The sequence below is a fragment of the Podarcis bocagei genome, assembly GCF_964188305.1.
Source record: "Podarcis bocagei genome assembly, chromosome: 7".
NCBI classification, from domain to species: domain Eukaryota; kingdom Metazoa; phylum Chordata; class Lepidosauria; order Squamata; family Lacertidae; genus Podarcis; species Podarcis bocagei.
This window is the reverse complement of record NC_138132.1, coordinates 92,137,794-92,165,063: the sequence shown is the minus strand read 5'-3', so window position 1 is coordinate 92,165,063 and position 27,270 is coordinate 92,137,794. Positions and strand designations below refer to the sequence as shown.

Genomic DNA, 27,270 nt, shown 5'->3' with positions numbered 1-27,270 from the left:
AGGATGCCCTTGAGTCCATCATCCAAGTCGTTGATAAAGATGTTGAATAAGACCGGGCCCAAGACAGAACCCTGTGGCACCCCACTAGTCACTCTTCTCCAGGATGAAGAGGAACCATTGATGAGCACCCTTTGGGTTCGGTCAGTCAGCCAGTTACAAATCCACTGAGTGGTAGCATAGTCAAGACCGCATTTTACCAGCTTCTTTACAAGAATATCATGGGGCACCTTGTCAAATGCCTTGCTGAAATCAAGGTAGGCTACATCCACTGCGTTCCCTTCATCTACCAGGCTTGTAATTCTGTCAAAAAACGAGGTCAGGTTAGTCTGACATGACTTATTTTTCAGAAATCCATGCTGACTATTGGTGATCACAGCATTCCTTTCTAGGTGCTCACAGACTGTTTGCTTAATGATCTGCTCCAGAATCTTCCCTGGTATTGATGTCAGACTGACTGGGCGGTAATTATTTGGGTCCTCTCTTTCCCCCTTTTTGAAAATAGGGACAACATTTGCCCTCCTCCAGTCTGCCGGGACTTCGCCTGTTCTCCAGGAATTCTCAAAGATGACTGCCAGTGGTTCTGAGATCACATCTGCCAGTTCTTTTAATACTCTTGGATGCAGTTCATCTGGCCCTGGAGACTTGAATACATCTAAACTAGCCAAGTATTCTTGTACTATCTCCTTAGTTATTCTGGGCTGTGTTTCCTCTGCTGAATCATTTGCTCCAAATTCTTCAGGTCGGGCATTGTTTTCTTTATCGGAGAAGACTGAGGCAAAGAAGGCATTGAGGAGTTCAGCCCTTTCTGTGTCCCCTGTTTGCATTTCACCATCTTATCTTGTCCCTTTCCTTAATATTGTTGCCGGCCACCCCAATCTGTGAGTGGTGCCAGAGTTCAGGGGTTCCAGGCACTTCCCCAGGGTTCATGTTTCCTATTGGAAAGAGGCACAGCAGAGACTCTGGTGTCTTCATGATATACAGTTTATTTACACAGAAATACAACCTGAGCCTGCAATGGAGGGGTTCTCCAGCTCGCTTCTTTTCAACTCTACCTTTTTCCTTCTAACTATCTGTGAGTTGAGGGAGGGGCCCCACCCCCACCCCCACCCCCACCCCCACCCCACCCCCACCAATTTGTCATCTCCCACAGAACCCTTTTCCTTTGTTCCCCTTAATGAGCCATCATACAGGCCATCACCTCATCAGGAAGACAGCCTGCCTGATATTTTAACATTTGGTGGTTAGAAGGGTCTTAGCATACATAACAACTCCAGCTCATAACAATATCGTTCCTCTTGCTCCTTTCTTTTCAAATAACTCCTGCCCTTTACTGAGTTCCTTCCTGTCCCCACTTGGATTGCCCCTTAGGGTAGTTCACAGAAAATATTACAATGTATAAAATAAAAACAATAACCCAATAACACTCCCCCCAAAAAGAGCCACATTTTAAAAGGGTAAAGGATGTAAATCAGGTCAACCAAAGGCCTGGTTAAAAAGGACATTTTTACCTGGTGCCTAAGGGTGTATATTGAAGGTGCCAGGCAAACTTTCCACCCTTTTTGCCTGGAGACCCCTGCAATTGCAGATTTTTTCCCCCAAATGATATTTATTAAGTTTTCAAAGGAAAAAAGTTACATAAGTAAAAAAATTAGAGAAAAAGACAACAATAAAATAAAAGAAAAAAGGAAAAAAATACAAAATACAGAAAAAAGATAAAAAACATTTGAAAAAGAAGAAAAAACACATCAATATTTCCATATCATATATTCATATCCTTGCTTCCCTGACCTCCTCACACCTCCCTTTTTTGTATTCCAGTTCAGTTAGTTAATTCAGCAGTTTCTTTCCCTCTTTATTTTTGTCTTAATCCTTTACCTTAATATAGGGTAATATAATTTTGAGTTCTCACCTATTATTAATCCATATTTCATACACCTTTAAAACATTGCTGCTTAAACCACTTAACTTCATTCTGACATCATTCTAACATTCATTAATTTTGCAATATTTCTGTAAGTAGTCTTTAAATTTCTTCCAATCTTCTTCCACCGACTCTTCTCCCTGGTCTCGGATTCTGCCAGTCATTTCCGCCAGTTCCATGTAGTCCATCACCTTCATCTGCCATTCTTCCAGAGTGGGTAGATCTTGCGTCTTCCAATACTTTGCAATAAGTATTCTTGCTGCTGTTGTGGCATACATAAAGAAAGTTCTGTCCTTCTTTGGCACCATTTGGCCGACCATGCCCAGGAGAAAGGCCTCTGGTTTCTTCAGAAAGGTATATTTAAATACCCTTTTCAGTTCATTATAAATCATCTCCCAGAAAGCCTTAATCCTTGGGCACGTCCACCAAAGGTGAAAGAATGTACCTTCAGTTTCCTTACATTTCCAACATTTATTATCGGGCAAATGGTAGATTTTTGCAAGCTTGACTGGTGTCATGTACCACCTGTATATCATTTTCATAATATTCTCTCTTAAGGCAGACCCCTGCAATTGCAGAATTGCTCTCATAAACGTGAAACTAAACTGAATTACTGAACAATTGGAAAGAGGAAATCAATAACTGAAGCCCCTAATTAACGAACAATTCAGGAATGTCATGGATATGCAAATTAACAGGGAGAAAATAATCACGGGGATAGAAGCTGTTTTAAAGGAATGGGGCAGGCAGAAGCTTACTACAGTAATTAAAGGGAGAAAGGCGAGGAAAGCATGGACATTTTTTGGAATGAACTTACTGCTGAGGAAGCATTGTAAAAGGTTCCTTCTTATGACCCCAGAAACTAGCACAGACAAGGACACCAAGTGGGAGGTGCAGCATCACCTGGCTGAGGAGCTGGACTAGTTTTCTGCCTCCGAGCCTGAAGCTGGTGGCCAGGGGACTCCTGAATGGGAAGCTGGTCTGTGGAACCAGAGCCAAGACCCTCACAGAGACCTTCCTCTGGACCCAAGGAACTGTGCTGAGGCTGATGGGAATTGTAGTCAAAAACAGCGGGAGGGCGCCAGGTTGGACAAAGCTGTCCTAGGGTGCCTCCTCCAGATTGTTGCTATTTTGTAGCTCTGCATTCCAGGAATTTAGGTTTTTCCAATGTAACAGATTAAAGCTTGCTGTCACCCTGATGCAACAAATGCACTTTATTTATTTTTAAAGGACTTTTTTGCAGTTAGGAAAGTGACAAGGAAATGCACAGAAAGGAGTGGGGTGAATAAATTATTAACTGGAAGATGCATAACCTGTTCACAAAAGAACATACTCTAAGCACCATGTAAGCTTTGTGCAAGCAAATCAGGAGGAATGCTGAGTGAACGGGTCATGTGGAGGAATTAGAGCAGGGGTCAGCAAACCTTTTCAGCAGGGGGCTGGTCCACTGTCCCTCAGACCTTGGGGGGACGACTATATTTTTTTGGGGGGGGGGATGAATGAATTCCCAAGCCCTACAAATAACCCAGAGATGCATTTTAAATAAAAGGACACATTCTACTCATGTAAAAACGTGTTGATTCCCAGACCATCCGTGGGCTGGATTGAGAAGGCAGTTGGGCCTGATCCGGTCCCTGGGCCTTAGTTTGCCTACCCTTGGATTAGAGAATTGTAGGGTTGGAAGGGATCGCCTTAGGGTGCCGCCCAACCCTGCAATTCTATGATTCTATGGATGTCAGGTGATCTATTTTTGGATGGGTGACTTTTTATATTGCTCTCCAGAGGACTCCAATGCATCAGGTGTGCTAGCAGAAACTCTATGTGCAATAGATCACACCATCTATAGTGCAGCAAAGCTTCCTACTTATGCATCCTTTTGGGCAACAACAAACATTCTCCAGCAGAACAGGTGTACCACTCAGTGACTTTAACTTAGCACTATATAATCCTATAATAACCCACCATGAGATGACAGAGTGAAGGGTAGTCTGTAAGTGCAGGCAGGCAGGCAGGTAGGTAGGTGGTGGTGGGGAGAGAGATTTGCTGCAACAGAACTGCTCATGTGCATAAGAAATACACAAACTAAACAATTAGAGGCCCAGCAAAGTCTGAAGTAAGTGCTCTCCCCACTCAGCTAGCCACCCACGGTGCCTCTAGATGCCCTGGGCTCCTTCCAAACAGCGAAAATACTCAAAATAGTGACTCACACAGAAACACAGAGCAATTCTGACGCTTTCACACTCAAAAGCCTTTTCAGGTGCAAGGGAGAAATGTGTGTCCAGTTTTAATTCGGGGGGTGGAATAGCATGATTCAAATCCCTGATTGTAATAATAATAGGGGTTGCGCGTGTGTAAGTTGCCGCCACTCCTGGCTAGTTTGCCTTGTTAAACCTTTTCTGTCTGGACAGCCCTTCACTTCGTGGCTGTCTCAGTCGCTACCAGAATCCGTCAGTGGGCGTTTCTTAAACCTTTTCCAGCATAAAAGCTGTTTGACGCCAAGTCTCCTCCTACTCTCCCTGCGCGGAAGTCTTCTGCGCAGGGAGGGTGTGGGTAGCGGAGGACCCGTGCTCAATCGCTGGTCTCCGGCAAGGAGTCCTGGAGCCCCCTCGCCGATTCCCCCATCTGCCCCCCTTTATCCCTGGTGTTACGCTGATTTCCTTCCCCCGCTGATGAGCTGCCTCTCTCCCTGCTGGGCCCTTCTCCAGCATCACTCGGGAGCCTTGCCTCCGCCTCTGGCTCTGATGTCAGTTCCCTGACACTGATATTTTGGCAAATTCCGCATTATAGAATAGCATAAGTGAAAAATATAGTTCTCCGCACTTGAGGAGCTTACAGTTTTTTAAATAGATCTGCAAAGGGTCCAGAGTAAAGGAGCCTGGCTCTGGTTTATTTGGAACAGCTTCCACCTCCATGTGCGTCTGTCTGTGCGTGTCCCTTCCCAGCTAATGAAAACAAAACAGCTCTTTCCAAGGCGTGTGAAGGCACCTCTCAGATCTCTCCTACTCCAGTGGACCAAGGTGGCATAATTCACTTTACTGCTCTGCTCTCTTGGCCTCCAAAGGCCAAGTTAAATCAACAGCAGCCCCTCCCTCCTCTCCCTCCACTTGCCAATTTTGTGCCTCCCTTGCCAGCTTTTCACAGGTGCGGGAGTTGGGGATGGCCACTGACATTTCAGTGCTCAACGCAGAAAGCCCAGAGCATCCCTCCCTATGGGGACAATCTCCTGTGGCAGCCGCCTTGAAATGAATGGGCAGCAGGGAAGGAAAAGGAACCAAGAAATGATGTTTAAAAAGGATGCTGCGGAGGACTGGGGTGTGGGGGGTGTGGATACGTGTATGGAATGGTGGGCCCCAGGGTGGGGGAGATGATTCAGTCCTGAGCCAGATCACAGGGACTTGTCACTTAGCAACCATGCGGAACTAGGGTGCCCAATGTGGGTTGCACTGCTGGAAGCATCTAAATCAAGCACAAAGGAGGAGATGGAATGGGGAGGGCCTACTGGGGGAGAGGCATTGCAAGCAGGGCCAACCAATCCCCTTAGACCGGGGGCGGGAAAATGTATGTCCTCCAGATATTGTTCAACTCCGGCTCCCATCAGCCCCAGCCAGCATGACCAATGGTCAGGGAAGACGGGAGCTGAATTGAACAACACCCCCCACCCCATAAATGGCTGGTTGCTGTTCCAAGTTTCCTGGTCAGAAGCCAGGTATGAGAGTCGGATGCAGCAGTCAGGCTCCCCTTCACAGAGGGTTTGCCAATGATGAGTTAATGCAGAGGTGAATTTCAAGACTTCAGGAAAAAACATTAAAGCCCCAAGATTTAAGATAAACCAATAAAGAGCAAGTGTAGCAGAGAAAACAGTTGACTGTAACTATCATAAAGCCACCAGAATGCAGACTGGAATTTTTTTTAAAAAAGGATTCAGGGTTTTCCTAAACGCCAATACACATTTCCTTGGGCAGGGCATTCCAAAATATGAGCCCATCACAAAATACCTGTCTGGAAGAATGCTAAACTCAATGGACCTTAGTTTAATATAGTCAGGCAATCCTTATGAAAACTGTATCCATAATCCTGCCCACCCCCCAGGTAACAATTCCACTCCAGTGGATAAGAAGAACTCTGTGTAGCTCAAAAGCTCTAAACCACAGAGCCTAGGACTTGCTGATCGGAGGGTTGGCAGTTCGAATCCCCGCGACGGGGTGAGCTCTCGTTGCCTGGTCCCTGCTCCTGCCAATCTAGCAGTTCGAAAGCATGTCAAAGTGCAAGTAGATAAATAGGTACCACTCCGGCGGGAAGGTAAACAGCATTTCCGTGCACTGCTCCGGTTTGCCAGAAGCGGCTTAGTTCTGCTGGCCACATGACCCGGAAGCTATATGCCGGCTCCCTCGGCCAGTAAAGCGAGATGAGCGCCGCAACCCCAGAGTCGTCCGCGTCTGGACCTAACAGTCAGGGGTTCCTTTACCTTTACTTTACTTGTTCTGTTGGCTGAGTAACATAACTTAACGTGCTTCCAGTTAGGAGCTTAATATGACAAGGGCAACAGGTTTGTTTTTTTGTTTTTATAAAAAAACCTTATTGGATTTTCAGTGGAAAATGTATATCGGATTAAATGGGGCGGCGGGGGGGGGGATTAGAATGCAGGCTGGCATTTTTATGCCCACAATACCACGTGGATGCTATGAAAAACCTGTATGTGTGAGGAGCACCAATCCCACAATAAACACCTTTCCGGCAACACCCTTAAACCCAATTATTTGGAAATGTGGGAGAGAAACCTTAGGTGTCATTCCTTAGACCACCAGTACCACCTTGTGGCCAAGTAGGAAGGCACTTTTACTATTTTTTAATTAAAGGGTGGGTGAGTTCAGCAGGCAAAAGTTGGAGGTTCTCCCATGACCCTGGGTTCTATGCCATGGGCTGTTATTCTCAGTGAAGCAGCTTGGCTGTCCATAACCCTCATCATTAATTCAACTATCTTGCTGTCTTATTCATTTAACAAAATTTATACAGTGGTGCCTCACAAGACGAAAAGAATTCGTTCCGCGAGTCTTTTCGTCTTGCGAGGTTTTTCGTCTTGCGAAGCACGGTCCGTCGCAACTGCGCCTCTTCAAGCGGCTTTAAAAAAAAGTGCAAGACGTTTTCGTCTTGCGAAGCAAGCCCATAGGGAAATTCGTCTAGCGAAGCAACGCAAAACCGAAAAACCCTTTCGTCTAGCGAGTTTTTCGTCTTGCGAGGCATTCGTCTTGCGGGGCACCACTGTATACTGTTTGATTGTAAGAAAACCTCTACCACTGAGCTTCTGCCCCACCCTACTAGACGCTTCTTTCTCATCCTGTCCAAACAACCCCCCCCCCCCATAATCTTGCATCGTCTTCCCCAACCAGATGTTTTGAATGACATAACATGCTGGCTGGGGCTGAAGGGAGCCAGAGACCAAAACATCTGGGAGGCACCAGGTTGCGACTCTTAGCAAGATGAAAAAACTTGCAGTTATTTATATGGCGTTTATATCCCACCTTTCCACCCAAGGAGTTCAAGGTGGTGTACATGGTTCTGTGCCCTCCCTGTTTTATCTTCAAAACAACCCTGCAAGGTTGGCCAGGCTGAGACCCCCTGATTGGCTCAAAGAACACCCTCACACCATGCATTCAAAGCGCTATGGTGCCACTTTAAACACTATTGGCTGCTCCCAAAGAATCCCGGCAACTGTGGCCTGTTAAGGGTGCTGAGAACTGTTAGAAGCCCCTCTCTCCGCGCCCCCGCCCCTGTAGTGTAACAGCCAATCCTTCTTCTCAAGGAATTCTGGGTGGGGAAGACCATAGTGGTTCCTTAATGGTATGCCATAAAAAAAAGCCTTGGGCCACCTCTGGTCTAGTCCCAAGAACAAAGGGTAGAAGATCTGGCCTTCTGTGACAATTGACTGGACCATCTCTAGCGCTGGAGTTTGTAATGCTGGTCTGCCTGCCTGCTTTCTCCTTGCCCTCTTAATTTGTGAATAGATATCAGCTGATAACGTGGGGTGGGGGACCTTTCCCTTCTGTAAACAGCTGGATTCCATGGGGGTGTTGTATGCAGTGCCAAAGCCAGCTGCTGCTATGGGCTGCTGGGGCCACTTTTACAGAGGGCAAATGGGACCCTGCCCCATCCATGTCAGCCCTCGCTTGGCCTCCACTTCCTTTTATTACTTGCAGCCCGGGGGGAGTTGCCAGTCAGCTTCCTCCTCCTTAGTCTCTGGACTCGTCCACCCTTGCCCCAGGCCTGGCAAGCAAGAGCCCAAGCCGTTTCCCACTTGCCTCGTGCTTTCTAGGTATGGCCCTGCCGCTTCCCCACACAAAACCTGCTCTTTTGTGCATAATCGGAAAAAATGTCAAACTGGAGAAAACCCAACAATGCTTGCTCCAATTCAGCAGTGGGCATTGTCCTTTGAGGATGGGCTGGGCATTGTAACTGCCAACTGCAGGTTCTGTGCATCAATCATTCTAGGCTGAGAGGCAGCACTTGCTAGCACAGGGTCTGATCCTGAAATACTTTTTAGCTTGGCACGAAGAAGAAGAAGAAGAAGAAGAAGAAGAAGAAGAAGAAGAAGAAGAAGAGTAGTTTGGATTTGATATCCCGCCTTTCACTCCCTTTAAGGAGTCTCAAAGCGGCTAGCATTCTCCTTTCCCTTCCTCCCCCACAACAAACACTCTGTGAGGTGAGTGGGGCTGAGAGACTTCAGAGAAGTGTGACTGGCCCAAGGTCACCCAGCAGCTGCATGTGGAGGAGCGGAGACGCGAACCCGATTCACCAGATTATGAGTCTACTGCTCTTAACCACTACACCACACTGGCTCTCAATAAGAACTTGCTTCTCTCCAAGGCCTAGAAGGGCTTGGTGCAGGAGGGCCCTTCAGAGCAGACTTGGGGGTGCACAGGGGGAGGAGAGGAAGAGGGAGTCCCCCTGTGCCAGCAGAGCTGCTTGGCAGGGGGTTGGACTCGATGGCCCTTGTGGTCTATTCCAACTCTATGATTCTATGTGTGGAGTATTGGACAGACATTCTGGATGACAACTCTCATGAGGGCTGATGGAGCTGGGACTGGGCCAAGTTGGCAAAAAGTAATGCAGAGGGTGGTCTGCTGTACTGGGGGTGGGGAGGAGAGAGGATTTTATAATCAGAGAGTTGCATTTCCAAAAAGACCTGAGCTGTACCATCTCTTTGCACCCCTGGCAGGAGACTGGCTAGCCTTTTCCCCATACCAAGCTGCCTCAGGACAGGGGTCGGGAGAAGCTGCAGCCTTCCAGATGCTGCTGGACCCCTATGTCCTGCCGGCCTGACCCACTGGCTGTGCCAGCTGAGTCTGAGGGGGGCTGTAGCCCTGTAGCACCAGGAGGACACTGGGTTGGGGAAGGCTGGGATAAGAAACAAGCAAACCTCTGCATTGTTCTTCAATAAACCATGTGAAGCAGCAGGAGCAATTCTCCATGGTCACAAAGAGGACACTTACAGCTTGACTCCTTTATTTAACTCCTGGTATACAAAGAGATCAGAGCACAGCCCCATGCAAGGGGAGCAACCAGGCAGAAGAGAGTCAAAGAGCCAGACTGCCGATAAACCACCAGCTTAAGAAGAAGCAGACTTTGCCCAGTCCGGCCTAAATGGAGCACCTCGCCCTCTCCGCAAACCACAGCAGCAAAGCCCAGAGTGCTTCCTCTTGGGAGCGGAGTCGACTGGCCTAAAATCCATCCCAGAGAGGAATCCAGTTTCTTTTGAGGAGCTTTGGAGCGGTGTGTGTGTCTCTTGAGCGTGCATGGGGCCTTTCCTGCCCTAGCTGAGCCCTGCTTCACTGCCGCTGTCCTCATCGAGCTGAGGGGAGTTCCTTTCCATGTCCCCTTTCTCCACAAAGTTGAGGATGCGCCGGTTGGCTTGGATCAGGTACTGCTGCTGGCGAAAGTAGACCTTCAGGGCTCCCTTCAGGGCCACAAAAGCAATGCCCCCCTGGCAGGGAAACAGAGAAAAGGAGGGGTAGGTGAAGTAGCCTCAAACCACCTCTTTTGCCTTCTGAGCACTGGAGAGGCAGGTCCATGTGAAGCACCACTTGGTATGGGAGGGAGGAGAGAGCAGTTCCCTCAAGCCCCTTCCTGAGAGGAGTCTGATTGACAGAGGGAAGCAGCCAGATCATCATTATCTACTCCAGTCCAGGATTTCCTTTTCCTTTAGAACATTTAGACACGGCTCTTCGGCCAGAAGACTCCAGGGTTAAAGCAATCAGTTAAAACAAAACAGCCCTTTCCCCACAGGCTTACAATCTAAAAGGCACAGCACAAAAGAAAAAAGGGCCAGGGAGGGAAGAAGAAAAAAGAAAACACGGGGGCCAATTCTTAAAGTAAAATTGTGGTTCTTATAATGACCAGCTTGAATGGAAACAGTTCCGAGGTGGAAGGTGCCAGGTGCACCTGGTCTTCCATGCTGAGAGGGTGCAATGAGCCCCCTTGCCCATCTCTGCCATGGAGGCAGCCTGCCAGGTGGAAGCCTAGGATCGAGCACTTTCAGTGGCGCTGTAGGAAGGAGCCCTCTCTCCCACTGAGGCAGCAGAAGCATCACCTGAGGGGGCTACCAGAGGGGACTGGCCTTCTGTAACAGCCAACATGGTGCCCTCCCAGTGCTGTGAGACTCCAGCTCCCACCAGCCCCCATCACCATGGCCAGTGGTTGGGGATGATAGGAGCTGGTGTCTCTCCAAAAATATCTGGGGGAGGCAAGTTGGTGACTCCTGACTTAAGACAAAAGGGATCCTCAGGCTCCCTCCAGGTTCTGCGGTATGGAGGCCTCCCCCTGCCCCCTCAGACTGAAAACAACTGTGCTAACATATGTTTTCAAGCCACCTAAAAAAAGAGGGAAGACCTAAATGATGGAGAGGCAGGATATAAATCCAGAAAGAAAAGTGGAAATGTGGAGCTCCTTCTATCGAGTCAGACCATTATTGTTACTTATTAAATTTATATACCACCCTCCATCCGAAGATCACAGTATAAAAACACATGGATAACATAATAATAAACAAAGCAATAACCCCCACAGTTTAAAACGCTGTATATCGTTCAATTGGCCAAAGGCCTGGGAGAAGAGGCATGTTCTTGCCTGGTGCCTAAAGATATGCAATGAAAGTGCCAGGCAAGCCTCCTTGGCGAGAGCATCCCACAAACAGGTCCATCTGTCCCAGCACCTTGGCGGCTGCATGCCTTCCTGATGGACTGAACTGCAACTTTCACCAGCCTCAACCAGCACAGCCATATGGCGCCAGGCTGATGGGAGTTGTAGCCCAAAACTTCTGGAGGGCACCAGGTTGGAGAAGCTTAGTCTAATCCAATGGGCATCATCTCCAACAAAGGTCCTTCCCAGCCTGGCTGTTTGAGATCCTTTTACCCAGAGGTGCCAGTGCACCAAACCTTCTGCATATGAACGATGTGCTGTGCCAGCTAACCCGAGGGCTGACCCAGCCTTCCCACCATGGCTAGCAGCATTAGGGTGCTGTGGCAGGGATGCTACGTCGAACCAGGCATGGGAGTGATTCCTTCAAATACTTGAATTCTGACCCAAGTATTGCACCCAGTTGACTCCAGAGTTCCTTCCCCAGTCTCTCCACTCACCAGGATGGTACGTTGGAGGCTGGAGTTCACCCTGCGGAAAGTGACTCTGCCAACTAGGTTGGCAATGGTGGGGAAGACCAGGGCCCCGCACAGCGTGCGCGAGATGGAGAGGTGGTCACTCTGGTAGCGCGACTCGGCGAGAGGGATGTGCGGAACAGGGCGGCTGATCCCTGAGGATGCAAGAGAGATTAGGAAAAACATGGTGAGAGCTAAAAATCTGTTTAATAAAAATAAGAGCAGCTGCAGAATTAAAAAATGCAAACATGAATATTTAGCATGATTTGGACAGACTGCAAACTTTGCTTGGTGCAAATTTGTTGCTGTTGTTGATTACTATTATTCTGCACAATGGAGGAACATGCCTTGCCTCTGCCCTTCCTTCCACTGCATCCTGGCCAAATGCACATGGATTAGAGGGATCAGTTCATGCTGCAGCTCATGGCAATTGCAGTTACCGTATTTTTCGCTCTATAACACGCACCTGACCATAACACGCACATCGTTTTTAGAGGAGGAAAACAAGGGAAAAAACATTCTGAATGAAACAGTGGATGTATCATTTTTGTGCTTCATGCTGTGGCCACAGACATGTGATCTGATGGTGAATTTGGGGCGACCCAATGCAAAAATCCTGAGAATCCCTGTGGATCCATGCTTTGTAACCACATTTTTGCACCATTGCAGCCCCAGGCAACAGTGGGTGCGTGATTTTTGGGGGGCAGGCTGTAGCCATGGATATGCTATGTGCTCTGATGGTGAATTTGGGGTGACCCAATGCAAAGATCCTGAGGATCCATGTGGATCCATGCTTTGTAACCACATTTTAAGTGGGGAGGGAAGGAAAAACACAGAAGGGACAAGGAGCACGAGAGGGGTGTGCAGAGAAGCAGCTGGCTAAGAATGCAGGAGAGGGTATAACGGGAGGGAGGAAAGGAAGGCAAAAGTTTTCCCCCACCCACCCACCCAAGCCAGCCAGCTCGCACTCTCTCTCTCCCACCTGCATGTTTTCCGGCTGCCTGATATATATATATATTAATTGCCTTGACAGAAGAAAGCATTTTAACTGCATTAAGAACTATTTAGCAGCGAAACCTAAGCTTTGCCATCCCTTAAGAGGTACAGACACTGTAATCTTCCAGATCGCATGAATTTACAGGCAAAACACTGTTTAAGGATTTCATCCTTTTAAATGGAAGAAAGCATATTTGAATGCTGTGTGTCCTCAAAAACAAAAAGCAGGAAGTCAAATCAGAATTTTAAGCTGAACCTGTAATCTCTCTTCCCTTCACAAACATTGTTCCCTCCGGAGCATGGAGAGGAATTAGAAAGACGCTCTGCTTTCCCCTCTGCTTGCCTGGAGGGGAGGGGCTTTCCCTGCTCTTTGTTCCGTTTGAGCAAACACAGCAATGAAACAGAGAGGGTGGGCAGTAAGACCCAGAGGCAGAATGCAGGAAAGCAGCAGCTTCCTCTTTTCAGGTTTCCCTTCTCTGAGACACAATTTGATTTTTGCCTGATTTTTGCCTCCACTCGCGCCATTTGGCTCCAGGGACCACACATTCGCTCAATAACACGCACAGACATTTCCCCTTCCTTTTTAGGAGAAAAAATCTGCGTGTTATAGAGAAAAAAAAAACGGTACTTGTTGTGTGTGCTGCTGTTGCCAAGCAGAACAGTCCCTAACTCCAGATGCCATTCAACTCCCACTGGCAAAGCTATGTACACAGGTAGGCTCTTGGCTTACAAAAAGGACAAGGAATGGAGGATCTGCTTTTTTGTCCTGCTGCCCCAGATGCAGAGCTGTGCTCTGCCCAGTAACTAGTCTGGAAGTAGGATGGCTGTGAGAAATCCATATTCTTGTGAATTCCATGAATAGTCCAGCTTTGTCCAACCTGGTGCCCTCCCACTGCTTATGACTACAATTCCCACCAGCAGGCTGAGGTCAATGGGAATTGTAGTCAAAAACAGTGGGAGGGCAGCGGCACCAAGTTGGACAAAGCTGTCCTAGGGTGCTGCCAATTGCCACTGTTTTGTAGGAGGGATTCATCCGCATACCATAAATTTCGGTTGGCCCACCTTTCCTTCCAAATGCAGAGTCCAGGGGAAGCCTGCCTCATGCTGCTCTCCAGGCCCATCAACTGCCCAGGCCAGGAGGAGCGAGCAGAGGGTGGCAGCACTCACCTGGCACCAAGGCCTGCAGGGCTTGGAGCTTGCTGGAGTATTTCCGCCACACCCGCAGCACGTAGTCTTCCCAGCGGATCATCTTGCCCAGCACCAGCATGACAGGGATGGTGGGGAGCCCCATGAGCAAGAAAAGGGGGTCTGCCCGCTCCATCACATCCAGGCCCTTTTTATGACCAACAACCTGCCAAAGGAGAAGAGACTGATCAGCAGTGCAGTGGGGCGAGCCGGGTGGCTTCTGCCTTCATCAGCGAGGAGAATAAAACTCCATTCGCATAATCCAAATGGTCAGATTCTTACTGGATAGCTTCAGATTCCTAGCACAGCACCGTCTGAAGTACTATGATATCACATTAAACAGTCATTGCTTCCCCCAAAGAATTCTGGAAGTTTTAGTTTGTTAAGGGTGCTGAGAGTTGTTAGGGCGCGCGCGCGCACACACACACACACACGCACAGACAATTTCTCTCGCAGAGCTCCAAAGTGGACAGAGTTCCATGTGAAGAGGAACTGGCTGTTTAACCATGCTAGGAATAGTAGCTTTGGGAACAGGGGTCTCTTAACAACTGACAATTCCCAGAATTCTTTGCAGGAAACCATGACTGTTTAAGGTGGTATCATAGTGTGAAAGCACCCCCTTTTTATCCCACTGATTAATCAGTCATAACCTTTGTCAATTCTGATTAAACCGGGCAGCCTCATTAAGCTTTCTTGCATATGATTTTATTTCACAAATTTTATCCACTGCTCGATTATAATAAAATTCCCAAGTGACTTTCAAAGCTACTGACTGAGCTGAAGGCCATCTGATTCATTCTTTCCCTGCACCCCTTTGCTTTACCTGCATGACAGTGACAGCCCCATACGTCACAGCCGACCAGTAGAGTGTCCCCACGACAATGCCAGCTGCAGTGAAGGGGCTCACTTTGGATAAAATTCGGTCCACCTGTTGCAAGAAATACACCAAGGGTCCTACAAAGGAAGGACAGCAGAAACTCAGTGTTGCAGGCACTCAGCTTGGGCTCTCAACAGCCACCAGGATCATGGCCTAGGCATTCAGGCCCCTTCAGAGGTGTCACATCCCTCAGCCACTGAGATTCCATTGAAAGAGGGGTGTGGGTGTGAAATCCCAAGACAGAAGGAAAAGGGAACAGGAAGGGGTCTATCCGCTTCCTTGGTATTCTGGCCCCTTCTGCTCCTGGCTTCTCAAAGTTCCTGCCAATGAGCCCAAATGAGTTGAGTAACCAACAAATGGTAAGTGATTGTTTCTTTTTAAATTTTTCCTTAAAATCTAACTTACTTTATTAAAACTAGCTCATAACATATTAGACTACTTTAGGTTTCTGCTATACATTTTAAGCACTATGATACTACTTTAAACGGTCATAGGTAAAGATAAAGGTAAAGGGACCCTTGGCCATTAGGTCCAGTCGTGGCCGACTCTGGGGTTGCGGCGCCCATCTCGCTTTATTGGCCGAGGGAGCCGGCGTACAGCTTCCGGGTCATGTGGCCAGCATGACTAAGCTGCTTCTGGCGAACCAGAGCAGCGCATGGAAACGCCGTTTACCTTCCCGCCGGAGCGGTACCTATTTATCTACTTGCACTTTGACGGCCAGAGCCAGAGTTGAAAAGGCCCTGGCTCTGGTTGAAGCTAATCTAACTTCCTTAGGGCCCGGGACCTCTAGGATGTTGCTATATATGGACCTTAAGGTCCTCCGTGGGGCATACCAGGAGAGGCAGTCCAGTAGGTACGAGGGTCCTAGGCCATGAAGGGCTTTAAAGGTCAAAACCAGCACCTTAAATCTGACCCTGTACTCCACTGGGAGCCAGTGCAGCTTGAAAAGCACTGGGTGAATATGCTCCCATGGCAGAGACCCCGTGAGGAGCCTCGCTGCAGCATTCTGCACCCGCTGGAGTTTCTGGGCCAGCTTCAAGGGCATAGAGCGAATTACAGTAGTCAAGCCTGGAGGTGACCGTCGCATGAATCACTGTGGCCAGGTCGGGGTGGGAAAGGTAAGCGTCGAAGGCGGAAAAATTTCGCCTTGGCTGTTGCTGTAATCTGCGCCTATTACCCCCAAGATCCCAGGAACACAGGAAGTAGCAAGGCCAAGCTGATGGCCAAACTAAATGCCAGAATGTATGTATTTGGCAGTACAACAAGGCCTCCCATCACTGGGCTCAATAACTGGACATGCACCTTTGGATCAGGACCCTGCTGACACTCCAGGAAGGCTGTAGGAACAGCTACACAACTGCTATGTTGCTGCCTGGCTATTTTGTTGTTGGCATCCATCTCTCTTAAAAGTAAATGAAATGCGCTTGCAGAGGCAAAGTCAACCATTGTAGCATCACAGCGCCTGCTGTGGCTGAAGACGACAAGACCCCCCTCTTGGCCTTGCTGACGTGGTCCAAAGGAAAGCAGAGCAATCCATTTGGCCTCAAGGATTTGAGACCCATTGGCTCCCCTCACCTGGTTTAGCCAGCCAGTGGAAGCCATTCCTGGGGTGTGGCTGCTGTTGCCTGCTAGGAGCCACAGGTGAGAGCTGGTCACAGGGTGGGGACCAAGGGTGGGCAAACTACCGCATTTTTTGCTCTATAAGACTCACTTTTTCCCTTCTAAAAAGTAAGGGGAAATCTGCTATGATTAAATGGGCACAAGATGTTGGACATAACATAATGATGGCTGACTGGGAACAGTTATGGACCACAGGTATGAAGTTCACGGCATGTAATGCCTTAAGAGAGAATATTATTAAAATGATATACAGGTGGTACATGACCCCAGTCAAGCTTGCAAAAAATTATCACTTGCCCGACAATAAATGTTGGAAATGTAAAAAAACTGAAGGTACATTCTTTCACCTTTGGTGGACGTGCCCAAGGATTAAGGCATTCTGGGAGATGATTTATAATGAAATGAAAAAGGTATTTAAATATACCTTCCTGAAGAAACCAGAGGCCTTTCTCCTGGGCATAGTCGGCCAATTGGTGTTAAAGAAGGATAGAACTTTTTTTATGTACGCCACAACAGCAGCAAGAATACTTATTGCAAAGTACTGGAAGACACAAGATTTACCCACTCTGGAAGAATGGCAGATGAAGGTGATGGACTATATGGAATTGGCGGAAATGACTGGCAGAATCCGAGACCAGGGAGAAGAGTCGGTGGAAGAAGATTGGAAAAAGTTTAAAGACTATTTACAGAAATATTGTAAAATTAATGTATGTTAGAATGATGTTGGATAGGAATTAAGTGGTTTTCAGCTGTAATACTATAAGGGAATATGAAAAATGGATTATTAATAGGTAAAAATTCAATGTCACAATATTTTAAGATTAAAGATTAGGTTAAATAAAGAGGGGAAGGATTTGCTGAATTAATAAACTGAACTGGAATACAAAAAAGGGAGGCGTGAGGAGGTCCGGGAAACAAGCTAATGGAAAATAAGTAATGGAAAGATTGTGTTGTTTTTAACTGTTTTTTTATATTTTGTATTTTTCTTTTTTCATTTTGTAATATTTTGAAAATTTCAATAAATATCTTATAAAAAAAAAAGTAAGGGGAAATGTGTGTGCGTCTTATGGAGCAAATGCAGGCTGTGCAGCTATCCCAGAAGCCAGAACAGCAAGAGGGATCGCTTCATTCACTGCACAGCGATCCCCCTTGCTGTTCTGGCTTCTGAGATTCAGAATATTTTTTTTCTTGTATTCCTCCTCCAAAAACTAGGTGTGTCTTGTGGTTTGGTACGTCTTATAGAGCGAAAAATACGGTACTTCAGAAAAAGTACTGTGTGTCCCCTAGCCCAGTGGAAATCCTTGGCTGGACAGCTCACCTGCTGCTTAAACACACCTTGCCTTGGACCTGGCTTTGCTGGGCAGCTCCACAACTTTGCTAGGGACTCAATCTAGCCACACCAGGGAATGGGGCTGGCCAGGCCACCCCTACAACTCACCTAGTTTGGGGAAGACAATGCGATACTCCGTTCCACACTGTGGGCAGCTCACACTGCCTGTGCTGTTGCCTTTCTGCTTCTCATCCAGCCACCGCTGGAGGCAGGCCTGGTGGATCCATTTGGTGGAGCCTTTGCAGCGGCAGGGGCAGACCCACTCAGCTGAGCGGTCATCGCTCTCTGTGCCAAAACAGACCCAGCAGTGCCTGGGGGGGGGGGGGGAGAACATAGCTGTCACTTGTTCCACCAGTTTGAAGGTGCATAAGAAGCCGGACAAGGTAAGGTTTTAAACTCCCTAAGTCATAAGACTGATATGTGATAGGATTGAGGTAGTATGGAAGAAGGATAAAATTATAAAGGAATTAAATAATTTTAAAAAGTTGAAATCTGTGCTACAAGTAAATGAAAGTTGGAAGATGAAGGTTGTCTTTGCAAGAGTACCATGAGAGCATGTAAGCAAGAGATTGCTATAACTGTTGTAGCCACAGAGATAAGAAAGTTGCAATGCCCCATGGTTAAACCAGTAGAAGCCAGTTTTGCCATATATTGACGTAACTGCCGCCACTGCTTGTGTGTAAATCAGTGGCTCTGAAAGGGTGTGGCAGGAGATGGCAGGTGTGGCAGGAAGATTCAAGAACAAAGAAAATTTAAACATTTCAGAATAGTATAGGATACTATTAGTGCAACGTAGTGCGCGCGCACACACACACACACACACACAGTGGTACCTCGGGTTACATACGCTTCCGGTTACATACACTTCAGGTTACAGACTCCGCTAACCCAGAAATAATACCTTGGGTTAAGAACTTTGCTTCAGGATGAGAACAGAAATCGCGCGGCGGCAGCAGGAGGCCCCATTAGCTAAAGTGGTTCTTCAGGTTAAGAACAGTTTCAGGTTAAGAACGGACCTCCGGAATGAATTAAGTACATAACCAGAGGTACCACTGTATATGAATATGGGTAGGTATGAGAGCAAGAGCATCAAACAGCTCACACCTCTCATTCAGTTTGTATACATACTTAAGGTACATTTGTAAGAGGCTTGCTTATCATTCTACTTTGGGAATGATTTGTGCTCTTATGTAGCTGCACTATTTTATAATTTCTGGATCATACAGTATTATAAAGTGGATGTCTTCTATGTTATAAATCAAGCACTGCCAGGAGTTGCTTTTTTGTTTTGTTTTCCAATATATTTCTTATCAATAAAAGAGCATGTTTTTATTCTGAAAGTCTGGCCCAGAGAAAAGAGCTTGAGAACCACTGGAATACAGGGTAGGCCAGGCTGTGTTTTCCAGGCTGAAGACCAGGACAGAGAACCTTCCCCCGACTTTTATTTCCCTGGGAGAAGTGGGTGGGCCAGGACGGGGCTGCCTATCAGTAGCGGACAGGGCCAAAACTCACAAGCACCACCCATAGCGCCAGCATGGGCACAGACATGCCCTCTCCTTGCACAGCCCACAACCCACATTCTTCCTCCTTGGGTAGCTTGGGGACAGGGCTCAGCCACACCCCCCAGCCTCCACTGCAGAGCTGTTTCCAGGGCTCAGCTGAGCAGCTTGAGAGCAGGACACAGGATGGGGAGCTTTAACCACACTGCTCACCTGATTTGAAAGAACGGTGAGCATCAAGAAGAAATGGCCGGGGCCTGGGAAGAGGCCAGGGGGTCAGATCAGGAGACGCACTGGGACCCATCCCTGCTCTAAAAGGAAAGCCATGGGAAGACCAAAGGGATTTCCCAGAGTCCAGCAGGTGCTTGGGCTACAGGATGCTTTTCACATCGTTCAGGAATGTCTCCCTCTGACCACAGCCTGGACAGGAGCCAGTGGTCCCTGTTGGTTCCCCAGTGGTTTCCAAGACTATACCACCAGCCACGGTAATCCTTCTGCACTAGCGCTGAAAACAGGTCCTGAGACATGCCTGAGGCACAGGTGTAGTGCAGGTCGGCACACCCAGCGTGTCCCAGTTACAGCACACAGAGTTTGAGTGTGTAAAGTGCTTTGATAAGGCTTCTAGTGGCCCTGTAATGTAATACTGCAGATGACAGCATGAGGCTTGGGAAAGAACAGGAGCAAATATAGGAGTACGCAAGATCTAAACGTGGGACTTCCTGATTTGTGGCTCCTTGTTCTCAATCACCTTGACATGATAGCTCACAAGACTCGTTCCCCACAGCTTGGCCATCAACCCCACGATCCTATGCATTTCTGCCCCGACATACCTGGGATTTCCTCCAGCCCAGGTATGTTTATAGCAGGGATGGGGAAACGGTAGGCCTCAAGATGTTGCTGGACTACAACTCCCATCATCCATGGCAACATCTGTATAATAAAGGGTTACAGCTGAAGGGTTGTATGCAATGCTAGTTCATCTTGGACCCACTGAAATCAGTGGATTCACGGTCATTGGTTGCAATGTGTTTACTCTGAGCAGAACTCACAATGGAGACAACCCTTATCAATCTGGATTTCTGCTGCTTGTCCTGAGTGAGACTGTGGGACTTCAGACATCTTTTATATAAGAGGTGCTCAACTGGCAACATTTTCTGGGATGGGAAGCTTGCTTCAGACTCACCCTGATGTCTTCCCTCAGCACCAGGCAGCTGAAGGGCATTTCATTTCATTTTATTTCACCAATTTAGATTTAACATAGGATTGCTTTGATGTGGCTCTTACACCCTACTGTTTAATTACTCTAGTCTTTTATTGATTCTGTTTCTTTTCATTTATTTTATTGTAAGCCACATTTGGTATCTATCAGAGGGCAGCATTACCATTTTATTAATATAAATACAGACAATCAAGCCGGTTTTTCTAAATGTGTGGAAAACTGGTTAGAGAGAGGCTTGGGTTCCTAAAAGAGCCTTCCCCAAGCAGGCGCCCTCCAGATGTTTTGGACTACAACACTCATCGGCACATGCGGTGGCATTGGGAGAGAAACTTGGGAAAGGCTGTCCTACGATTTGCTGTAGAGACGCTCACTTGTCTTTCCGGACAAAAAAGCGCTGCGAGGCTTTCAAGAAAATCGGGAGTTTAAATTTCCGTTTCCCCCGAGCCCTTTCCGCCCCAGAAGCGCCCGCGGGGCCGAAGCCCACGGAAGGGGCCCTTGGAGCAGCCCCTCTCTCTCGGCCGAGCCGGCTTCCCGGGGCTGCGGCGGAGGAGAGAGCAAGGCCCCTTTCGGCTCTCGGGAAACGAAGCCCGAAGCAGCCGCGGAGCCTCTTGGGGGCTTCGGAAGCCCGGCGCCCCCAGGCAAGAAGGGCAAGAGAGGCTTGACATCCAAGATGCCCCCCCCCCACACACACCTGGGCTATCCCCAGAAGCGGGCTGAGGCGGGGGGGGGGGAGAAGGGGCGGCCATTGGCACGAGCCCCCCCCCCGGCCTGGCGCGCCGAGCCCAGCCTACCTCTCCGAGGCTTCCCCGGGGGCCGCCGCGTCCGCCATCGCCCGCCGTCAGCCCGGAGATGCGGCCCGCGCGGCGAGGCCTGGCCCGGCTTCCCGCTCCTGCTGGCCTCCGCCTGGGGCCGCACACGCCGCTCTTCTCCGCTGGCCAGGAGGAGCTTCCCCTGCCGGAAGGCCGCCTCGCCGCCAGGCCCCGAGACGCGCCCAAGGCCGGCTGAAGGCGGCGGGACTCGCTCCCCGGGGAGTGAACGGGGCGAGGATGGCAGGCCAGCCCCGCAGCGGCCGGGACCCAGGGATCGCGCCGCTCCTTGGAGTTTCTCCAGGAAAGCCCCCACTCGGCCTTGGGACTCCGGGGGTTGAGCTGGGCGAGGATGGACCAGCCCAAGCCTCCTCCTGGAAGGCTTAAAACTGGGCCGCGGGGCATAGGACTTCCCCATTGTTCGTTCTTTTTGTTTCGGGCATCCGTCTAGTCACCTCAAAATTGGCTTTCCAGGTCTCCTGGAAAAGGACAGTCCTCTTTTGTTTTTTAAAAATATTTATTAGATTTTCCAATTTTTTACAAGCAAAAAGCAAAAAGCAAACATAAAAACATTAAAAACACATAAATTTCACAACTTATTTTCTCATAACTTGTTTCCCGGACCTCCTCATACCTCCCCTTCTTGTATATCCAATTCAGATTATTTATACAGCAAATCCTTATCTCAAAGCATTACAGCTTAAAGAGAAAAAAGAAAAAAGAAACACCTTATTTTCTCTCCAACATCTTAGATTATTATAACTCAGGGACGCGGACTTATAAAAAATATTGGGGGGGCCCGGGAAAGCTCATGAATAATAAATAAGCTCATGAATATGCAAATAAAGTGGCGCCTCCTCCTCGTGAGCGAATAGGGGAGAGCGTGCTGCGCCTATTAATCAGCTCCGAAGGAAATTGGGTGGAGCTTTTGCTCGGGAGGGAGGGCAGGAGGCATGCAGCCCGACCCTGTGCATTTTGGGCTGGGGGAGGGGCGGCGATGGTGCTCTGCTGGAGGGGCGCCAGAGATTATTGGGGGGCAGAGCCCCCCCAAACGAATTTTTGAGGGGGCTCGGGCCCCCTCAAGCCCCATGGAGTCGGCGCCTATGGGAAAAAGGTAAAAGGCGGATCTACACGGATCCTCATGAATTCATATGATTTTTTCATTCAAATTAAATAAAACCACCATGATATTGTAGACCATGTCTTACTCTGTAGAAAGCATCAAAAAAATCACGCATCCACTGTTTCGGGGGGGCGAAGGGGCGCAAAAACATGGTTAAAAAACACGGATCCTCATGGATCCTCATGATTTTTCCACTAGATCAGCCCAAAGTCACCATCAGATCAAAGATCATGGCCATGGGCACAGCATCCACCACAAAAATCACAGATCCACGGCTTCCTGGCGAAACCGTGGCCCAAAAACGTGGTTTTCAAGAACAGATCTTCATGGATCCACACGCTTTCTGCATCGGGCCAACCCAAACTCACCGTCAAATCACATATCATAGTAAGGGGCACAGCCTACACCACAAAAAACTCGGATCCACACCTGCCTGGCCACGCCCTGGCCCAAAAACGTGGTTCCGAAGCACGGATCCCCATGAATCCTCATGATTTTTGCACTAGATCAGCCCAAAGTCACCATCAGATCAAACATCATGGCCATGGGCACAGCATGCAACACAAAAATCACAGATCCACGACTTCCTGGCGAAACCGTGGCCCAAAAACGTGGTTTTCAAGAACGGATCTTCATGGATCCTCACGCTTTTTGCATCGGGCCACCCCAAACTCACCATCAAATCACACATCATGTCCAGGGGCACAGCCTGCACCACAAAAATCACAGATCCACGGCTTCCTGACCATACCGTGGCCCAAAAACGTGGTTTTGAAGCACGGATCCTCATGGATCCTCACGCTTTTTGCATTGGGCCAGCCCAAACTCACTGTCAAATCACACATCATGTCCAGGGATACAACTTGCACCAAAGAAATCTAGGATCCACAGCTTCCTGTTCATACCACTGCCCAAAAACGTGGTTTTGAAGCACGGATCCTCATGGATCCTCACACTTTTCGCATTGGGCCAACCCAAACTCACCGTCAAATCACACATCATGTCCAGGGGCACAGCCTGCACCACAGAAAACTCGGATCCACGGCTTCCTGGCCACTCCAAGGCCCAAAAACGTGGTTCCGAAGCACGGATCCTCATGGATCCTCACGCTTTTTGCATTGGGCCACCCCAAACTCACCGTCAAATCACACATCATGTCCAGGGGCACTGCCTGCACCACAAAAAACTCAGATCCACGCCTGCCTGGCCACTCCATGGCCCAAAAACATGGTTTTAAAGCACGGATCCTCATGGATCCTCACTCTTTTTGCATTGGGCCAACCCAAACTCACTGTCAAATCACACATCATATCCAGGGGCACTGCCTGCACACAAAAAACTCGGATCCACGGCTTCCTGGCCACTCCAAGGCCCAAAAACGTGGTTTTGAAGCACGGATCCTCATGGATCCTCACGCTTTTTGCTTTGGGCCAACCCAAACTCGCTGTCAAATCACACATCATGTCCAGGGGCACAGCCTGCACCACAGAAAACTCGGATCCACGGCTTCCTGGTCACTCCATGGCCCAAAAACGTGGTTTTGAAGCACGGATCCTCATGGATCCTCATGCTTTTTGCATTGGGCCAAACCAAACCCACTGTCAAATCACATATCATACCAAGGGGCACAGCCTACACCACAAAAAACTCGGATCCACGCCTGCCTGGCCCTACCGTGGCCCAAAAACGTGGTTCCGAAGCATGGATCCTCAAGGATCCTGTTGATTTTTGCACAAGACCAGCCCCAAATCACCATCAGATCAAGCATCATGGCCAGGGGCACAGAATCCACCACAAAAATCACGGATCCACGGCTTCCTGGTCATACCGTGGCCCAAAAACATGGTTTTGAACCATGAATCCTCATGGATCCTCATGCTTTTTGCACTAGATCAGCCCAAATTCACCGTCAAATCACACATCATGGCCAGGGGCACAGCCTGCACCACAAAAACCGAGATCCACGGCTTCCTGGCAACACCATGGCCCAAAAACGTGGTTTTGAAGCACGGATCCTCATGGATCCTCATGCTTTTTGCATTGGGCCAACCCAAACTCACTGTCAAATCACATATCATACCAAGGGGCACAGCCTGCACAACAAAAGTCACGGATCCATGGCTTCCTGGCGACACCGTAGCCCAAAAATGTAGTTTTGAAGCACGGATCCTTGTGGATCCTCACGCTTTTTGCACTGGGCCACCCCTAAATCACTGTCAAATCACACTTCATGCCATGGGACACAGCTTGCACCACAAAAAACTCGGATCCACGGGTTCCTGGCCATACAGTGGCCCAAAAACGTGATTTCAAAGCATGGATCCTTATGGATCCTCACGCATTTTCCATTGGCCAACCCAAACTCACCGTCAAATCACACATCATGGCCATGGGCACAGCCTGCACCACAAAAAACACGGATCCACAGCTTCCTGGCCACTCCATGGCTCAAAAACGTGGTTTTGAAGCACGGATCCTCATGGATCATCACACTTTTTGCATTGGGGAACCCCAAATTCACCCTTTATTCAAATATCTTGTACATAACCACAGATCTGACCACAAACATCATGGATCTACTGCCAGATGCTACCCTGGATATATTGGCCAATTTTTAGGTGGGTGTGCTGGGATGGAGGAAACGGAGTCGGCTGAATCTCTATCCATTAAAGATGGGCGTCCAATGGCTGGGCCAGAATAATTTCAGTTTGGTTTGCCAGCTCCCAGCTCTTAATGGGGCGGAATAGTCACCTGTAGCCGCTATCAGGAGTCCCGGTGTGATCCTGGATGCTTCTGTCTCTATGGAGGCATTGGTCACAAATGTAGCCAAACTGGAATTTTTGAATCTATGTCAGGTTAGGAGATTGGTACCGTACCTGTCCCTTTCCAACCTAGCCATGGTGATCCATGCAGTAGTCACCTGCAGACTAGACTACTTTAACTTGCTGTACACCTGAGCCGGGGAGTGCAGGGTATAAATGTGATAGAGAGAGAGAGAGTGAGAGTGAGAGAGATAGATATGCAGGGCTACCCTTGAGACTGCTCCAGAAACTCCAAATGGTCTAAAATGCAGATGCATGAGTTCTTACTTGGACTTTGTGGAGAGCCCACATTCAGTTGGTTGTTCATCAGCTGGATTGGCTCCAGGTGGAGTATCGAATCAGGTTCAATGTTTTGGTGCTAATCTTTAAAGCCCTAAACAGTCTGTGACCTTTCTTATCTGTGGGAATTATCTTCCAATACACCCCCCATGAGTGTGACGCTCATCTAACAGCAACCTACTGGTGGTCCCTGGCCCAAAACATATCCAGCTGTCCTCAACCAGAGCCAGAGCCTTTTTGGTGGAACGCTTTGTCTAATGAGAACCAGGGCTCGGTGCAATCTATCTCAGTTCTCTCACTTGTCATGGTGAGTGGGCTTGCACATTCCTATGACCCTTGTGAGTGAAGCCATTGGGAATCTCGTACTCCCAGCAGGGTCACCCAAGGTGGTAAGGTCAAAGAAAATTAAATATGCTCAGAGTCCTGTAGTGATTTCATGCTCTTTATTGCAGCTTGTAAAACAGTGATTGAATTCCCCCCCCCCCCAAACCTCAGGCTTTTATATACATTATTTACACAATGAGTCCCGTCTGACTAGCTGATTCTGCTTCCCTCCTGGAGCCTGAATGGTCTTTTCCTGCAAGCCAATCAGTTCTTGCATTCTAGGATCCTACTTGCCTATTGTTCTAGGATCCAAGCTTAGTACATAACAGGGAAGGAGTTAGACAAAGAATGATCCAAGAAGTCCTCAACGGCAGAACAGGCGGGTGATAACAAGCAGTGTGTTACAATGGCTCTGAAGGCGGATGAAGGCTGCAGCAGATAGGATCCACCAGTTTGTCGTGACTACTCATGCCATCAGAACAGAGCCCTACTGCGAAGACTGTGCGTTGGTCAGCGTGCACTAATCTACACACATAAAACAAATTCACGCACAGGCGTCTTCCAAAAACCAAACCCAACCCCCCAAACCCTCCCCCCATGGCCATCACTAAATGGCTACTGTGGCAGGAATGTGAAGCCCCTAGTCATGAACCGACACATGGGCGGTCAGTCGTTCTGACTCAAGGAATGAGGCCGTTGAGCAGCTCAGCAGCTGTATCCATGACTGAGCAGCCCTTTTTAGGATCCACTATGCTCACCCCGAAAAGGGGAAGGGGCTGGAAACGGTGCCCTAAACATAGTATGCCTCCCTTTTTCCCTGACTGGATTACCACGCCCAGGTGGAATCTCTTTTCCTATAGTTTGAATCCATTATTCTGCATCCTAGTCTCTAGAACAGCAGAAAACAAGCTTGCTCCCTCTTCAACATGACATCCCTTCAAATATTTAAACATGGCTATCATGTCACTCCTTAATCTTCTCTTCTCTAGATTAAACAAATCCAGCTCCCTAAGTCTCTCCTCATAGGGCTTGGATTCCAGACCTTTTACATTTTGGTCACCCTCCTCTGGACATGCTCCAACTTGACAATATCCTTCTTCAACTGGACACAGTATTTCAGGTGTGGTCTGACCAACCAACCAGAATAGTGTGGTAGCATTCCTTCACTTGATCTAGACACTATACTCCTATTGATGTAGCCCAGAATTGCATTGGCATTCTTAGCTGCCACATCACACTGTTGACTCATATTCAGCTTGTGGTCGACTAAGACTCCCAGATCCCTTTCACAGGTACTGTTGTCAAGCCAAGTGTCCCCCACCTGTGCATTTCATTTTTTCTATCCAGGTGCAGTACCTTACATTTCTCCCTTTTGAACTCCATATTGTTGGTTTTGGCCCAGCTCTCTAGGCTATTCGGGTCATTTTGAATTCTGACCCTGTCCTCTGGTGTATTAGCAACCCCTCCCAGTTTGCAGTCATTTGCAAATTTGATTAGCACACCCTCTATTCCATCATCCAAATCATTTATAAAAATATTGAATAGCACCAGGCCCAGGACAGAACCTTGTGGAACCCCAGTAGTCATTTTTTTCCAGGATGAAGGTGGGCCACTGATGAGCACTC

General features: G+C 48.4%; 1 protein-coding gene and 1 long non-coding RNA gene across 5 annotated transcripts in view; one reads left to right on the top strand and one right to left on the bottom strand.

Moving 5' to 3' along the window:
- The window catches only part of LOC308590805, a 126,627-nt gene extending 117,866 nt beyond the window's left edge, over positions 1 to 8,761 (top strand). Inside the window, exon 3 of one of the 2 annotated variants that reach the window (XR_014009904.1) lies at positions 8,505 to 8,761. This is a non-coding gene — a long non-coding RNA (uncharacterized lncRNA). Of the gene's footprint in view, positions 1 to 8,498 lie in introns of both variants that reach the window. The other variant, XR_014009905.1, reaches the window with a different exon arrangement.
- Positions 8,762 to 9,404: 643 nt separating this feature from the next.
- LOC308590781 (E3 ubiquitin-protein ligase MARCHF5-like) overlaps positions 9,405 to 27,270 on the bottom strand; it is a 37,890-nt gene continuing 20,024 nt past the window's right edge. Inside the window, exons 1-6 of one of the 3 annotated variants that reach the window (XM_081201021.1) lie at positions 21,083 to 21,198; positions 17,682 to 17,884; positions 14,570 to 14,700; positions 13,729 to 13,912; positions 11,551 to 11,720; positions 9,405 to 9,899 (exon numbers count right to left, since the gene is read on the bottom strand). In XM_081201021.1, coding sequence (XP_081057147.1) covers positions 9,729 to 9,899; positions 11,551 to 11,720; positions 13,729 to 13,912; positions 14,570 to 14,700; positions 17,682 to 17,884; positions 21,083 to 21,120 — 897 coding nt within the window. In that variant the 5' untranslated portion in view covers positions 21,121 to 21,198 and the 3' untranslated portion in view covers positions 9,405 to 9,728. Of the gene's footprint in view, positions 9,900 to 11,550; positions 11,721 to 13,728; positions 13,913 to 14,569; positions 14,701 to 17,681; positions 17,885 to 19,150; positions 19,171 to 21,082; positions 21,199 to 27,270 lie in introns of those variants that run through there. The other 2 variants (XM_081201023.1, XM_081201022.1) reach the window with 2 other exon arrangements.